Genomic DNA, 18,314 nt, shown 5'->3' with positions numbered 1-18,314 from the left:
AACATCTTTCGAGTCATGGCACGATGCTAAATCCGGCCAGAAAATTTCAGGACCATTATGTGACCTCAGAAGTTGAAGAAACGGTTTTAGAGGTTTCCTTCAAGTGTACCGTCGACCGTTCCGGTTGTCACGAATGGGGTGCTCCGCTTTCCACACCAGCAAACTGCTTGCCAAACCATGTACTTTTTGGCAAACTTTGACACTTTCTGCTTTCTAACGTCCTCAGAAACTTCGAATTTATGATGAGCGGTGAAGTTCTAAAGCCCGGAAGCAGCCGGAAGTCTGCTTTCCCATATGTCTCGTCATTCATAACGAAGCAATGTGGTCCACCGTTCATACGATTCGCGCCGCCTTCTTAACTTTGTACGCATCTTGAATGAAAACTAAACAAAACTCTATCTCTAACTGAACTGTTCGGATTCCTCTTAAAAACTTGAACTACCCGCTTGTGATCCTTTACACTATATGAAGATCCATTTTGGCCACTTTTCTCTTTCCGTTCGATGGTCAAACGCTTGTTGTACCGATTTAAAATGTGAGTTACCGTAGTTTGAACCATTCCCAGCTTCCTACTGATTGCACGATGAAAAGATTCGGATTTTCGGAGATATGTGCACAAAATTTCTTTACGCCTCTTCTGTTCTTCCGACTCCATCTTCGCAACGATTGCACTAGCAGCTGAGTGCAACTTACGCAGTGTTAATAATACACATTAAACAAACTTTACCAAAATGTTCAATGGGAAATACCAGGAGTTCATCATTTTAGCAATAAACATAGCTTTTTCTTGTGATTTTTCGAGAGCACACGTAATGTTACGAAGGTTCTTGGGTCTATTCCAAAAGTGATAAAAATTCACATGGGACTGTTTTACATTTATGGGCATTTTAGTAGTAATCCATTTTAATATTCAGTATAAAAATCATCATTCATATAGTGTAGTGTATAAATGAAGCCTAACAAGCTTTGCGCAATCGAATCACGAATGAGAATACGTCAAATGTTATACATTACACTGGCCAACAAAAGCGAAAAAATGTTGCCCTGAAGCTCAAAATAATTTCCCTAGAAAGGTTGAAGCTTTTCAACCATTCCTGTGAAATTTGGCGCCCCTAGCCAGTGTAGAAATGCGTCAACTTACGTCAAAGTGTCGCATAGTAATTGCTCGCCGGGTTCGTCGCTTCAACGTTATGTTCACGAGAAAACTCATTTAAATTTAAATTAAAAAGAAATGGTGGCTAGGGGCGCCAAAATGGTTAAAAAGCTATAATCTGTGATTTTTCTCCAGTTTGAGCTTCAAGGCCAAATCTGTGTTGACCAGGTTTATTTTCCGTAGTGGAAAATATATAGTCGCAAGTGTAAGATACAAATAGTATTCACAAATATATACATTTAACATAGATACATCGAATGAATATATCCCAGAGAGTACTTCCAAAAATACCGAGCACACCAAGTCAGCCACATTTCTAGGATTGCCTATAGTACGCCTATCTAATTAAATAAAATTGTCAAACATATAATTTTGTTCAATATTTTTTTTTAATATTTTCAATCACTGACTCACTCTACATTACACCTGTTATCTATTGACACGTCACTAAGGAATAGTAGTTAACTTCTTTTCTTGAATAAGCTCACTCAAGAAATTATCTAAGGTTCATTGTAATTCGAGACATTTTTGAAAAGAATAAAGCATATGAGAACAATTTGAAGAAAACTTCCTCAAAGAATAATGCACTATAACTATAACTACTAAAGGATTTTTTTGCTAAACATTAATTTACTACCTACTTAGTTTCTCGTAAGAACAAAATTAGTCCAAATTCATTAATCTATTATAATCATAATGTACTAACAAGAAAATAATGAATGTACTAATATAAAACCGAACTAATTAGAAGCAAATTACACCTAATGAAGGAATCGAAAAAAGATGCCGGTATACCACACCAACAGTGATGACAAAATTTGTTGAAGAAAATTAAGGAAACGTATGTTCTACTGAACACGGGACCCAAATTCGGATCCTAATTAGAAGTAGGGTACTATTTCGGTACTAATTGGACGCTCGAGGGATCACCGAAAATGAAAGAACCCATTCATGGAAAGGATAAAAAACACACACACACACGCACAAAAACGGTACACACCTAAACGTAATTATGCAGCGAACATTGAGCAGCGCTGGGCACACCGAAAAAAAAGAACAAAAGCAAACAAAGGGAAGCAGCGGGAGAAAAAAAACTTACAACGTGCTTGAGGCCAGATTAGTGTCCTCATGCTTCAGCTGCCCGTCCAGGGCCAATCCCCACTTGTCTTTGTTGTTGGCCAACAGTGGAGTCAGCGTAAACACTTTGGAAAGTGTGAAACCGGGCGCCACTTGACATCCGTCCCTGTACGGCGATGGAGGTAAGAGTTTGTTTTCAGGTGGCGGACATGTAAATTCACACGTACAATAGCAGTAACCGCCGTTTAGGTTCAGGCAGCGAAGACGGTGTCGATACAAATAGGAAAAAGGAAGAAAAACGAAGCAGAAAAGAAAATTCAATTTAGCGTTAATCAAATTTCACGTCAGTTGTTCCACCGAGCTGTTTATGTGGGTGAGGGTGTCATTAAGGACTATGGATGCTAGTTCTGGTAAAACTCCACCCGGTATTTTCTAGGGAGTCCGTCCTGTTATAAACTGATAGGTAAATTCCTAGAATGATTTCAATAAAAAACCGTGGTTGATTTCGAATATTATTTACTTCGAACAGATTTGTTCAACATTAACACGATTATTGCATGCTCTACATGTTTTAATATACTCACCTTAAGTCCTTATCTGTTAGAAGTTTAATCGATTGATGCCTGATTGAAGTGTCTTTTATTCGCTAAATCATTTACACGCAAAATGGCTAATTCAGTTTGAATTTAGATCGGATGGTTTGTCACACGTCGTGAAAAAGGGTTTCAAACTGTTTAAATTAAAGTATTTTGCACTTGCACTATGCATGCGCCTTTGTTTGTGAATTTTAATCAGAATTATTTAAAGCAAGAAGCCTCGAAGGAATCCGCAACCACAATCTTACATTAGTCATTGTATTCAGATTTGGCGTAGACATATTTATTACGGAAACTCAGAAAAGAATCGGACATGAACGTATAATTCTTAACTATGTCTAACATTTGTCTCTAGAAGAAAAAGACTGAAAATTTACGCTAAAATGCACTTCCATTCTCGACGACGGTAACGCAAAATAAAATTGTAAATCATTCTAAACTGAACAAGTTACTCACTGCTTTCCTATACCGTCCATCGTGAATTTTCAGTACATAAAATGTTCAACCTCATCCTCATCCCGTCAAGCATAATTGCATTAATAAAAAGACGAATGTGTTTTCCCAAAATGGCAAATACACTCTATGCTAACTCACGTACCGATTCTGGTCTCCGTCTCCATTTTATACCCCATTCGGCACTCGGACATAATTGAATGTTTAATGGCAATATTTCTTCCATTCTGGTGCGAACTTCATTACAACCGACGGCAACCACCCCCTTCGCTAGGCCACCTGATAAACGAAAATGCCATTAACTTGCATGAAATCTAGAAACGTGATAGTGGGCGAGACACTTCCCCACAAATGCTACCGGAGACCAGGTGGATGAAATTGGATGTACGAGCCCTGCATCGCATGATGCATGGCAATGACTTTTCCGTTCTACTAAGAATTTTCACTGTTTGGAACGGTAGTTTTGTTTCCGAGGAAAGAAGAAAACAAACGTAAAACAAACAAACGTAGAAATTTGCACAGGCACGATATATTTTTTTTACTTCATTTTAGTGCAGCTACAATCGTTGGTTTTCGAACTATTATTAACTTTCGTTATGCACATTTCTGACAAGCATATCAATTTACAATAAGCCGTTTCAATATTAGAAAAGATTATTATCGAATATTAGACAGCAGTCAGAGCAAAAAAAAGCTCTGAAAATAACAAATAACGTGCGTCTCCATCGAACCTCATAGTCATGCCCCCGAATGGAGACAGCCGATTACACGTGATGATCAACTCGTTACTATCTGTTATATTAGGCTACACTTTTTTTAGGGAATAAACCAACACCGATTGAAAGTGACATTTGTTTGTGCGCTTCCGACAGCCTCTTCCGGCGATTATGTGGTATAATCAAACATTGGCATGGTTATGATGATTTTCAGGCTGTGCACGGCAACCCCCTTGCTTTGCATGAGAGAGTGTCAAGCAAGAAGGCAATTCTTCCCGTTCTACGTGTGACTGCTAAAGATGGGTGCGTATTGGTTAAGCGGAAAAGTGGCGTGAGTACCCTAAAAGAGCAAGAAATGTGCGGGTAGTGACAAAAGCCAACGTAAGCTTCACATTAAACCATCCCGGCAGACTACGGTTAGTATGTACGCAGTAATTGCTCCTGTCGGACGGCGAACACAGCAATGATATGATCGGGTATGACAGATTGTTTTTCTTGCCTTCGCATTCATACTGGGCGTTTTTTTTTCGCTTTCTTAACGAAGTTATTACGGTGCCATTGTTACTTGATTGCTTCAGCGATTTTTTATGCCGAAGGCACTTGAAAAATGCTGAAGCCGATAAGCGTGAACGTAGCTGTTAGCGAACCAAACGGTGTCTGAGTCGTGATACGGAGCAAGGATAGTATCAAGTGCACCGGTTGGGTATTTTATTGTCACAGGAGGGTGAGAATGGAAATTGTTAGTACTGGAGAAACTTGAAGTGCCACATGTCTTACATCGTACTGGACGCTAGATTGGTATCTTCGTGTTTCAACTGTCCATCAAGTGCGAGTCCTCGTTTGTGCTTATTATGCCTCAGCAGCGGATTCACTGTGAACACTTTCGACATGCTAAAGCCAGGGCCGACGGAACACTCTCTGAAGAAAGAAGTATATTTGTTCGCGGTTATTAAGTTGAAATCTATTGAATGAAGTAAAAAGAATTATTCAATTATTTTCTTATTTGTGCTGTGAAAGGCGGTATAACACATTTCTTTGAAATTATCGTTTTTCACTATCCGTATTATGCAAATCTTTTTTTAAGTTTTCAGACATTGTTTAGTTTGTTTCAAACTGCACTTGTTTTAATTATCATCATCGTAAGTATCATTTAAGTTTCAAATATCATGCTCCACGGTAGAACGAAAGCAAAACAAATCAATGATTAACCAAGTAGGAGCAACGAGCACGCAATACTAGTTATGGTTTTGTGTCAACATAATTGTAACGCAGGCTTCGTTTGCCTCTCAAATTCTTCCGTCTGCTTTTGGGAAAGAATTCACCTGTAGTGCTTTCGTGAACGAGTTGGTTCTGCGGTAAAAGTCAACTTCAAAAGGTAAAACGACAGCAGTAGCTTCCGTAGAGAATGCGGGTAAAGGCAAATTGCACAAATTCCACCGGTATATCGTGCCAGATACTGACTTCACTATTAGGCCTATTAGGCTATCGGGTTGTCAATAGTGTTACTGCAGGTTGTGGTCACAAATTGACACCCAGTGTTTTCAGTTCAATTTTTGAAAGTAGACTCAATGGGGCAATTTATTTGCAAGTTCTAGTCGTAACGAACCCAGATGCGAAATATGTGGCAGTTTTGCGCACGCAGCAGTAAGCAGCAGAAAGATAGCACTGTAATCCAATGCTCTAGATGGCGATTCTTACGAATACGATTTTTTCAATGCACAGATTCACTGGAACGATCGATACTTTGTTTCTTATTGCCCAACAGCTGCAGCAAGTCTCGTTCCATTTTCATTTTCCTGTTGCTTGTGTTCTACTTCACCACGGTAAAATGCCGGGTTTACTGCACCATCGACGGTCTTGCTATACCAAGCGCCCAATTGGAGACCGCACAAACACGAGAAACGTCAGCTAAGGAAACGGTTGTACCTAAACAGTAATTCTCCGAATGTTTTGTATGTCCCCCTGGCAAGCGAAACATTTGCTTTGAACCCTTTCACATCGCAGCTCGGTGGTAGCAGTCTGCACAGCAATAGCAGGAAACACTTATCGGCTAGGGTAGTACTTACTCTGACTCGACCTCCGCCACAGTGCACTTGTACTGCGCTGTCGAGAAGAGACAAATGTCGGCAAATTGTCGCACGGCAACTTTTATTTTCTTAACCGTTTTACTCGAGTTATTCGCTATATGTACATTCACCGAAAGACTTTCGCCGTGATGGTAAAGCTACGAAGAAAAAAAAAACAGATAAAAAATATTCTGTAGCAAGGTTTTTCAAAACACTAAAATCGCGAACGGAAAGACAACTAACCTCTTTGTCCAAACTCGCTTCTAGATGGATTTTATTTGGTTTCAAAATGTACTCCTTGCTGACTTCAATCGATGGCTGCTCACCCAGCTTCGACGGTGCGTACATAATTTTCCTAATTGCCAGCCGCACCGAATTCCGCTTGTGGGGCTTGTCCTCGGGCGTTTCGCCCACAAAGGCCTTCAGCTCATAGTCCACGCCGCACGGTTTGCCGGTGTCGCCGGGTGCCGGCTGTAGCGAAACCGAGGCGGGACAGTGAGGTGGCACTTCGAAGTAGAATGGGTAGGCATTCGGGCCCAATTTGCGGATCAGCCGCTCTTGGAGCCGCGTCAGTGGTCGATCTGTTTCCAGCGGTGGGAAGATCTGTAATGGGAAGAGCAGAAAATTAGAGAAAATTGCAGGCTGATATTGTTACGATTCGTTTGCTTGCTTCGGAGAATTTGTTTATCATTGTGCAGCTTTATCAGTATACAATAAAACTGGAAGTTAATGAAGCATGTCGTAAAACGGAACCCACCTACTGTTTAAGTTAAGAAACAGAAACTTGTCGGAACATCACCCAAACACAAAGTGTGCACAGTAATCCGGAACGGTTTTTTTCGATTTGGCTGCATGTTCACGGCAACTTTCTTTTTATTAGTGAAACGATTGCTGCTGACGCCTCTTTCAAGTCTTAAGAATGAAAATAGGCTGCTGGAGCAGTACCCAGGGTGTAAGATGAATAGATGACCGATGTCAAACAAACGCCCCTTCGCATACTGATTCAATATTTGCGAGAAAATAAAATTCAATTGCTGCACTTCGTTTGAATGAAAAGGTGACCAAATGGAAAAAGAGGCAGAAGATAACACTAGACGCTTAGAAATAATTAAAAATCAACACCTATATCTGAATTACTAGCGATACTGTATTACTATCACACGAAGCTCAATGGTTTAAGTGTTACCTATAAAATTTATTTTAACTTTCTCAAAGCAATTGCAAGCTACTGCGCTCATCAATCCAGATGGATATTCCTGATTTAGCTGCATGTTTGCACAGTCGATTGGTTTTGATGAAGAAGTCAATTAATGATAGTTCATTCAAGATCACGATTGCTTCTCGAAAGAGGTTTGCCAGTTTGACTTTGACGTTTTATTTGTAATTTATCAGTTTCTTTTTACTTTATTTCATCTAAAATAAAAAGATGGATCGAAAAAATTTTTATTGATCGCAAAGAAAAAAGGGTTACGTTTTGAATAGCTTGTAACTTATATTTTGGGATACCATACGGTACTTACTAGGGAATGATTTTGCTTTTATTTTAAATAAATACTATAAATAAATTTTTCATGTAAATAATCAGATTGTTAAAAAAGAAAAATGAATATCATAGAGAATACAATCGAATTCCTTTTATGATTTATGTTAGTTTATGTTAAACTGAAATAAAAGCAAAACTTTATACATGCATTAGAATATCCTTAAAAGTCGTTTCAAACATCTAAGAGGTGAAAAGCTTACATAGTTTTTCCCCGCATTCTTTCGAAGATCGGATGATGTTGCGTGTCTTTTTTCTCCTATCCATAAAACATCTATTTTAAGATTGCTCTTAAAATTCAACCCACATTTCCAATGAGTTCCAATGTAGCAGGAAGTGAATATAACAAAGGCAAAAATGATTGCATTGCGTGCTGCCCGGCAGTGAATGGGAACACAATATATGCCACAGAAAAGACGAAGAATATGCTGTCCGGTGCAAAAGACGAAATGGTCCGGAATCGTTCAGAGGAAAAGCAGCATGAAGATAATCTAGAGTTACAAAAAAAGCTAGCACTTCGAGACAAAGAGCAGATCCGGTCTCCATGGTGAAAACTATCACCACTACCGGTAGACTAACTTTCGTCACGGATAATTACACATGGCACTGTGGGGTTGGATTCTAAAAGTGATAGGACAGATATTCAATTAATATAAGAAAGATGAAACCGCACATCAATCTGTTGGCATTCAAGGAAGTGCTAGCAGGGGAAAAATAACCTTCTCTAGCAAAATCTTACGGTATACGGTATCCGGTTGATTCGAGTTTCTGATACGCTCTTTAAATAAATAATCTTAAGCGTTCATTGTAACTCAATTTGGTAAACCAAACGCGGCAAAAAGAGTGTTCCTACTTGCCGTACGCTGTTTTAGTGTTCACTTACCTGTTCGGAGGCGAGGTACAAGTCTTTCCTAAACGTCAGCCCAAGCACGTCCAAATCCTCGCGCCCATACCGGAAGGCGGCCAGTACGTGCCCAAAAACCTTACGATCCTTCACGTAGTCTGGATCTATCAGTACGACGCCGTCTGTTGCAGATTGAGAAAAATAGATTATCTTCGTGAACGTTACAGTCTACAAAAAAGTAGTCAATAACGTCAAACTGATTCGTTTTATTGCTCAGACTTGTGGGTCATAATTATCCGATTTACAACATATCTGTTGTGCCTTCAACTTCGGGTAGGTGAATTCTACTCGCTAGGATACTTACCTATGGGATCGACGTGCGTTATGTGGTCCACAAAGTCACGTTTGCCTAGATAAACCGTTATTTTGCCATTGGAGGAGCTTTTCTTGAATACTCTGCAGAAAGAGAAAAACATACATTAGTCAGATATTTTGTTTATTGTGTACTGTATTGTTATCGTTTAAGATATTGATTTATATCTGAACGGATAGTCTCTGAAGGGTGTGATAAAGTACGGTTCGTGAGATAAAATATAACCGAATTTGGAATTATTGTAGAAAACACCAACCGTAAAATATAAATTTGAATTGGAAAAAACTGGTAAATCTTTGGTGAATTTTAATTACTCAATTTTCCTTTGCAAAGCATATGCAAGCATATATAAGCTTTTAGCATATGCATAGACATATGCATAGTAATCCTTTTTACATAAGAAAAACGAAATGCGTAAAAAAACGAAATTCGTGTACAAAAAGGCATACCTTATTTCGAAATCCGCGCAAAAAGTCACTATAGTGTAACAACGAATCGCTTGCAGACCTGCCATTCGTGAAGAACAGGTTAAAAGGGTGCTTGACTACCTAACGTCAAGTAACTCTAGTGAAAAAAAACTCGGTATCCGGGCGCCGTCATATTCTTAACATCATTAGGAATGTGTAATTGTAATTGTTAATAATTCTTGGCATTCGTAATTGGGGTTTATCATTCGAAGGTATTCAAAGCTACTTATCAATAGAACGAAATAATCTTATAACTAAATTGTTCCCTTACTCATAGACTATAAAAAGATCAGTCACTGGAACAGAATACGGGAGAGAATTTTATGAGCGGAATTGAGGAGAATTATGCCTCGATAATTACTACAGTCAAGTCTATGTCCCTTCTTGTAGATAGGGCATATGAGTTTTTCCAGCCAGTGCGTAGGTAAATGTTCCTTAGACCATGGCCAATTGCACTACACAGCCGCTCGCTACCGGCTATGAAAAGTTCAGCCGGTAAGCCGTCCTTTCCAACGGCTTTGTGGTTCTTTAGCTCTTTGCAAGCATTCTTTACCTCGTCCAATGTTGGTGGGTCCACAGCTTCAACAGCACTTCAAAATGTTGCTTCCAACGCCTGGCCACCTGCGATTTATCGGTAATCAGGTTCCCCTCCCTGTCATTACACATGGCAGGTACTGGCACGGTCCGGTTCCTGATTCCGTTGATTGTTCTATAGAAGCTCCTCGTGTCGTGCCTGGTGAAACAATTCTCCGCCTCCGTGAGGACGCGATTGTAGTGCTCACGTTTTATACGGCGGTGAAGCCTCTTTTCGGCCTTTGAGTATCATTATGCAAAATAACCATAATGTGTATTTGATAATTTTCTGGAACTAGAAGTCGCCATATTGGATTTCAAAATGGCGTCTGGACTTGATTTCCGGTCTCGGTACGCGGTTTAAGGAATATTTATACAAGGTTGATTCCCGGTCTCTAGATATATCCTCGGTTTCGAAAATACCCATTTTGGTCTTCAATTCAGCTATAACTACTCGAAATCTGAGCTCAAAACATGTCTCAACATTTTTCAATAGTTCAATAGTTCTTGTCATAACATCACAATTTTGCCGCATGTTGATGAAGGCATAACTAATTTTTAAATCGATTGTGGCAAAAACGAAGGAAATCCATCGGAAACCAATATCATGAAAACACCCTTTAGCCTTAAAACCCCGTACAATTACATTAAAACGATGATAGGAACTAACGATCTCTACATTTAAATACAAAAAATTAAGCAACCCCCTCCCCCTAACTCCCCTTTTAGACGCCAGTGGAATAAAGCGACACTATATCACTCAGAAACATGTCCGATACGCGAAAACTCCTAGGTACGGACTTTCAAGATAGATGAACTATTAGATAATGAAGGTTGTTCTAACTCCCCCTCCCTACAACTACGTCACTGAGATACAGAAAAATCAATATTACGGGGATATATCTCATATTTGAGAACCCACGTAAACAGAATAACACGGTGTTCATGTTTGGTATTCAAAAGTGTTTATGTTTGGCATTTAGGAATTCACTACGAACAAATTTGTTGTTGCGACCTCCTCTCCCGTCTTTTTCCGTCTCACACTCGTGAGATAGATATAATTTTGAATTATTGCAACACGCTGTATTTATTATGACCTGTATTTACCGAATTAAATGATAATCGGTTAGGCGATTTTAAAATTGAAAACAGTTTGATAACAACATACTTTATTGATGCAAATTCATAATTTATTGATTTACAGTTTCACCTTCAAATAGTAACGACTTGCGTGATTACGCGGACATGATTGTGATTACTTCCTCAAACTGCGATTTTCAGAATTTGTTGTTGAACGGGCAGGTTCGAAAGCCTGGTTTCTCCATTACTTAGAACCGATACAAGATATCAACCTCGTTTAAATCACGTTTTCCGAAAGAAATCATAAATCCGTTTCAAAAAAATTAAATTTTTTGGTATAATTGCTAAAAATTCAAAATATCGCATTTTGGTCTCTGAATTGACCACTCTCACATTCAAACAAAGTCCAAATATTTTGGGACGCTTTTCTTCGTTATATTTTGAACTCGAAGAAAAACTTTTTTACGTGGGCCCATACAAATTTGAAACGCGTAAAAAAGACATTGGTGTAATTAAAAGTTAAAAATTGAAACCAAACACTATCGAATGCTTTTTCGATGTCTAGAAGAGCAGCGCTAATAGTCAGTTCGTATCATATTTGTAACTTTAAGTAATTGATCAATGGTGGAATGCAAATGGCGAAACAAAAACTGTTCATCTGCAAAAATTGAAATTTTCGTCGGTGGGACACATCGTTCTGTTAAAAATAATTATCTGTAACAGTTTACCTTCTTCATTAAGCAGACAGTATGTGCAGTAGGGAAAGAGAAAAATAAGCGAACTGGAAACATGATACAGATTTGAAAAAATATACCGCATCCCGACAAATCTGTATCATATTTCCAGTTCGCTTATTTTTCGCTTTCCTTACTGCACATACTGTCTGCTTAATGAACTTGTGTGTTAACGGGTAAAAGCCGTTGTTAAAAATAGAAATTTAGTTCGAAAAAGTTTACCTACTAATCGAAGAAAGCAAACTGATTACCTTTTAAGCGGAATCAATACATATTTCGTTTTGCTCCGTTCACTCATCACTAAAGTATTTTCAAAATAAGTTTTATAACTTTTCTTGCGATAAATAAACATAGAGGTTCATATAATAATATGGTGTGATTTCTGAGAAGTTTTAGCAAATTACCTTAGAAAGATTTTTTGTGCTTGCGTCTGCATTGAAATGGAAAATATACTCCAGTAATAAATAGATTCCCAAGCACAGTTTGAACTTAAATATCCAATTTTTCAATAACTTTCGTCTCAAAATCCGGAGCATTTTTTGTAGGGCAGTAATTTCAAAAAATTGTCCCAATTTTAATATTTCATTTATAATCATTTTCGATTTGACTAAATTTTTGATGCTCTTATAAGCTAAAAGTGTCATTTTGTGCTAAAAAAAAATACCTTTTTTAATCATGACAAATTTTTGATTTTTACACTAGTAACACAGAGCTCAAATAGGAGATATGAAAGATTATAGCTTTCTGACGTAGAATTACGTCTTACGGCAACATACACTGGGTGGTTTAGACACGAATGCATTTATAATGTAAAGTGTCTTAAATTAATAAAAAAAAAACATATACTGGGGACCAATTTCAATACAGGGATCCAATTTTAAAAACCGAAAACATCGAGAGCGTCACGAAGATGGTCCAACTTTAAACGTTTTAAACTCAGTCAGTTTTCAGCCGATTTCCGTCATTTTTGCTGCAATCGATTGAAAAATCATATAAGCACCCATCCAAATGCAGAAAGTTGTAATCTGATTGTTAGAGCTCTTGTACTATTGAAAATTGTCAAGCCTTGTCGAAACGCAAATGTCTGATTCGCTCAATGCTTGTTTCCCTAACAAGGTCGACAGAATATACCTAGTTGACTAGGAATGCGCGCTTTATGTTTCATGTATAATTCATTCCATGACTGTACCGATACCACACGGACGTTGGATGCCGGGTTTTAATTTCTGGCTGATCGCGCTGGGCGCGTTGATACTTAAGCACCTGGCTATCTGGCGGCTGTTATGGAGTTTTCGGTAGCTGCAGAATTGTTGGAAATGGCAGGCAATTTTACTAGAGACAACGGAAGAACTAGAATAATTGGCGAATGGTTATCCGAAATGATGATAATTGAACAAACTTGCCAGTGTTGTTACTGTTGTGAAATATAATAGCACCATTTAGTGCTCTACAAATATGTGATCAAATTATATAAGATTTTTCATCATGTGTAACAGACGGAAAACCGCAAATTTCAGCATTTGCAAGCCAAGAAAAATTAAACATTGCCTCAAGAAAGTGTTGGTGGCCCTGAGAAGGGCCGGTTGTAATTTAAACTTGCTCTTGTGCTGGATGGAAGCAGTAACAGAAATGCAGCACTTACGCTATTGCGTCTTAAAACAAAACGATTATAGTTTGACATCACAGCAAAATTTCGACCTTCATACTCATGTCTACCATCGGCAATATCAAACACGCAACAATCTGCTTCCATTCGACACGGGGACGGGAACATTTTCTTCTTTCAAGCCGCGCAACACGACACAATACATGTTATTTTGTTGCCTTTATGAGAGCTCTATCGGTCCGGCTCAACAGAATATCCACAAGAAATCATTTTTGTACATCCGTATTACGAAACTGAGTCAAACAGTGAGAACTGGAAATAAAGGATTGCTCTAAGCCATAATGAATGAGATGTATTTTTCGTACATTAGTATTGCGACATACGAAATAAAATTTTTCGAATGTTGTAGAATGGTATAACTGGAAATAGAATAGTAACGCCTCTATTTCCAGTTATACCATTCTACAACGTTCGAAAAATTTATTATAACAGAGTGGATATCGCATGCGATCTGACCATGAATGCGATAATTGAATGAAAATTGCAAATGCAGTATATACGGCCTTTTTCAAGTCTCCTAAATGTATTTGAAAGAGCATAATAAATGGTTATGAATAAACTGCGACTGTGGTTTGATGCTGCTGCAATTTCACAGCAGTGTGATGTTTATTACGATTCGTTGATACTGTGCATAACCGGCAAAATATACGAAAAAAATCCGATTTCTAACAAAAAAGTTCGGCACGTTACCATTACAAACCAGTCACTTCTTACAGCATCTCGATCATACGCATGGTTCATATCAATCTGCAGGAAGGGCATCTTCGCCGATTGAGTGTTCCGGCCTTCCTCCGGTGAAGTCTTCATGTACCATCATGAATTACAAACAGTCTTCGTATTCTTGTACTTGACCGAGGATTCCAACGATACCTTCGCAAAAAAAGAAAATTCTTTCTCTAATATACGAAAAATATACCGCTTCAGTTTTCCACGAGCGGTAATGGCGGATGGATCTGACATTTAATGTAGGTTGTCCAAATATGGTTCATTGGATATTTCCATTGAACTAGTACTTTTTGGATGGATTTGACATATAATAATACTAGTTTAATGGAAAAATCCATTGAACTAGTAGTATGACAACCTCCATTATGTGTCAAATCCATCTAACTAATTTCAGTTCAATAGAAATATCCAATGAACTAGCAGTTTGACAACATACATGGAATGTCAAATCCATCCGCCGTTACCGCTCGTGGAATGCTGGATTGAAAATTCATTGACATAAGACAGGCTGTCGTAATTCTACGTTAACCTTGCAATATAAACAATATCGCACGCTAGCCTGGGGAGCTAATGCGGTCTCGATCAACTAGATTAGTTGAGAGAATACGTTATCGATATTGTTTTCGGCACATTTTGCATGTTGTAGGATAAGTACAACGATACACCGTGCCCCAGTGCTGAGTCGAGAAAATTTCCAGCTCAAAAAGACCCTCGACCTGATCGGGAATCGAACCCGACATCACAACCGTGTGGGAGAGCTAGCCGACCGACATCGCAAACCACAGAACCACGGGGACCACGTTAACCTTGCAGTCGTGTGTTATAAACAACCTCTTCAACTTTTTTTGGGGTTAGCTCCCCAAACCAATGTACACTGGGGTCTTTTTTTACGCGGTTGGTTGTACCGCGTTGGAAAAATCCGCGTATAAAAAACCGCGTAATTTTAAAAAATCGCGTAAAAAACTCCATTCAATAGTAAGATACGATTAAAACTAATGGCACGTAAGTAAATATAAACTTGAAAAATGATATAAAGATGGTAACGAAACACACAAAATGTGTTTATAGTGCTTCTTAAATGAAAATTCATTGAAGAACATGACAATAACTTTTTATAATAATTTTGCCACATGTTTAAGCTTTCATTCCTTAATCGGAAGCTAATCGCAACGACCCTGACTCGTATCGTTATACAATTACAGACTATAAACTAATCGCAAGGTCAATCTTTGGGAGTATGTGGAATCAATTTAGAATTTCTTTATCTTCAATGTTTGAAATTAATTAAACGAAAAAACAAATGGGCGGGACCGAATTTGCCGGGTCAGCTACTATTCACATAATGTCAATGTTGCCCGAATTTGTTTTCGTTAACATCATGTATGTTTTTAAACACATGCTTTTTGTGTGGAATTATGTGATACTATGTGCAAGCAATGTATAATAATATAGATTTCTTGCACATAGCTCGGACGTGTCAATTAGTTTTGGATTTTTTTCAAGGATTGGAAAGATAATGTTTTTTTATTTATCTAGTGTTTTTTAAGAGTTTATCATTAATGGTCAAATTATGAAGTTATACAAACATTCGTTCTAACGTTAAAATTAAAAACTACATTGTAATATAGGGGAACTGCTCCATTATTCATCTCAGCCCGTATATTCATTTCATTCAACATGTAAACACAATTGAAAACAGGAAAAAACGCATATTTTCTTCTTAAACTAATCTGCTAATTCATGGAATGGATTCTTCTTAGTTCACTTCAGATTCCTCATAAAGTATAATCTTCAAAAACTCACTTAAAAGCACTAAATTTGATATTATAGTCGGGCATCAGCACTCGAAAACTCATTTAATTCAATCACCTACCTCAGAAAACAAAATCCGCGCATCGTTCTATACGGCTACAACGGGACTAGTTCTGCAGCCAACCAAAGTTTTTCTCATCACAGGCGGACCACTTTTCATTTTAACAAAATCACTCACTACACTAAGAATACTTTAATCTTTGAAGTGTTCACCTCAAATTTCCTAAAACAAGCTTGAATTAGCAGAAATATATGAGATGAATTTCTACAATTCCTGAAGAGTTGCCAAATCAGTTTCTGTTAATACGAAAAAAATCATACTTAAAATGTTGAATTATTCCGACATAATTGACATAAATCTACAGCACTGTAGTGGTTACGGTAACCTGCTACGACGGGCTGCGGCTACGTTCATTCATGACAATGTGATTCATTCATGATTAACAGTGAGATGAATATAGGAGCATTGTGAGATGAATATAGGAGCATTGTGAGATAAATAATTGAGCAGTGATTCAAGTTTTGAGATGAATGTGGAAGCGTTGTAAAAATGGTTTGTTTTACAAAATTCAGGATAAATTTAGCTAATTTTACTAAATATACAATCTGCCCATAAAAGCATAAGAGTCCCATATGACTTTTAGGCAAATTCAAGTTTATTCCGTCAATGTATCTAATTTTGTTCAAGTTTTCATATGGCTTGATGAAATTTTAAAGTTTGTTCTGAAAATTACTGGAAAAATACCAAACCTTGCCTGTCCCATATTGAAAATAAAGGCATAAGAGTCCCATCCTAAGTATATGTTCAAATGACTTTGAAAACAACATTGCACATTTGTCATCAGATAAAAGAAAAGTATTCACATCAAAATATCATTGACTTGAATAATTTAAAACACAGTTCATGTTTGCAAAATTTAACTAAAAATAAGCTAGAGCCAAAGAACTGATCAAAACTTATGTCTATTTTCGAAAAAAATCGAAAGATAAAGTGATTTTCTATGGAAACTGTTTCCAAAAATCCTTCTTAATATCTGGGATGTGTGGAAGTAAAGTGATCAGGAGTGTGACCTAACAGTCTGCATAAATTTCTCGTGGCCTTTTTTATGGATTTCATTGTAGACTCTATGTAGAACGAGCTTTCGTCTATCAGCTGTGATTGCTCTGAGATAAAAACATGCTCTGATTCATGTTGCAATCCGTTGAAATCAAATCGCTATATTGCAATTCGTATGATTCGAAAATGTTGAAGTGAAATAAACTGTTCACATGACAGACAAAATAAGGAATAATGATAAATATCTTGGCCTTCTTAGAATGCGTGGAGACTGATATGCTTTTATTTTTTGTGTATAGAGAGAAAATAAAAGCAAATGAGTCCCATCATTTATTTCCAAGCCTGAAATTCATGCAAAAGTTCTTAGAACTCATGGAAATATACAATGTTCCATTTCATGAACATACAGTTGAATAAAACGTACTTTTAGTTAAATCATAGTTACTTTACCATAAATTCAAAATTAGAACTTCATTTGCAATTTTCTCAATTGTGAGCATTTCCATATGGGACTCTTATGCTTTTATGGGCAGCAATGCTAAACGATTCCATAAGAGTACGTAAGCATATTTAGCTTATTTGTTCAATGATTTCGTGAAAATTTGGTGTTTAATCCGTGCATTCTTCGTGAATATCGGCTTAATGAGATGAATAATGGAGCAGTTCCCCTACTCTTTAGAAAAAAGAATGAAAAAGCCAAGAAAGCCCCCTCCACATCTAAAGTCATTTCTCTAGCATATCGTTGTTGAGTAAAGTCACACAGTAGAGTCATTGATCGTATTACCAAGTTTAATTGCGTTTGACCATAATTGCATTGCTATAATAAACTAACTTTCATGCGAACGAAATTTAAGAACAATTTAATAAAAAAGAACTTCTAACAGTTTGACAGAAATCATCGTATTTTTTTCACAGCATACCATGCAGCTCGCTAACTGCTCGTTATCGCACGCAAGTATGCCAGATTATTAAACATTGACATTGCCGATGACGACGATGGCAATATTTCATCGTACATAACGATATTAGCTTTGCGCTAGCCGTCTCTCATCTTCGTTGTCGTCGTCGCCGTGGGCAATATTGATGAAAACGGAACGCTAGAAACCTAAAAGTTATTGCTATCTGTATATAGATAGGTCAGTTTGTCATCCGATATTGACGTTGTTTGGGTGACGGACAGGCTTAACGACAGTAATTATTCGGGAAAGTTGTGATTTTTTATGATGTTCTACATATAATACGACGTTTGCAAAATAATAAAAACTGTTGCTCTGGTCTGATGTTTTGCTCTTAGGTAAAATTGGAATTGATAAATTCGATGTGAAAGACCTTGATTAGAGTAGATTGGGTCTTCAATAAAGTTGCTTATATATTACCCCCA

The 18,314-nt window shown here is 37.6% G+C and overlaps 1 protein-coding gene across 13 annotated transcripts in view; it reads right to left on the bottom strand.

The window, feature by feature from the left end:
- LOC129725015 (beta-arrestin-1) overlaps positions 1 to 18,314 on the bottom strand; it is a 186,695-nt gene that overhangs the window by 26,710 nt on the left and 141,671 nt on the right. For 12 of the 13 annotated variants that reach the window (XR_008728001.1, XR_008728002.1, XM_055680382.1 and 9 more), the window contains 5 exons: positions 8,810 to 8,901; positions 8,485 to 8,627; positions 6,305 to 6,664; positions 6,062 to 6,219; positions 2,253 to 2,396 (listed from right to left, as the gene is read on the bottom strand). Coding sequence is in view for 11 of the 13 variants with exons in the window: in XM_055680382.1 (XP_055536357.1) it covers positions 2,253 to 2,396; positions 6,062 to 6,219; positions 6,305 to 6,664; positions 8,485 to 8,627; positions 8,810 to 8,901 (897 nt within the window). In the remaining 2 variants the exon portion in view is untranslated. Of the gene's footprint in view, positions 1 to 2,252; positions 2,397 to 4,772; positions 4,914 to 6,061; positions 6,220 to 6,304; positions 6,665 to 8,484; positions 8,628 to 8,809; positions 8,902 to 18,314 lie in introns of all 13 variants that reach the window. The other variant, XM_055680387.1, reaches the window with a different exon arrangement.

Source organism: Wyeomyia smithii, chromosome 2 (assembly GCF_029784165.1).
Source record: "Wyeomyia smithii strain HCP4-BCI-WySm-NY-G18 chromosome 2, ASM2978416v1, whole genome shotgun sequence".
Taxonomy (NCBI): domain Eukaryota; kingdom Metazoa; phylum Arthropoda; class Insecta; order Diptera; family Culicidae; genus Wyeomyia; species Wyeomyia smithii.
This window is presented reverse-complemented; position numbering and strand designations above follow the sequence as displayed.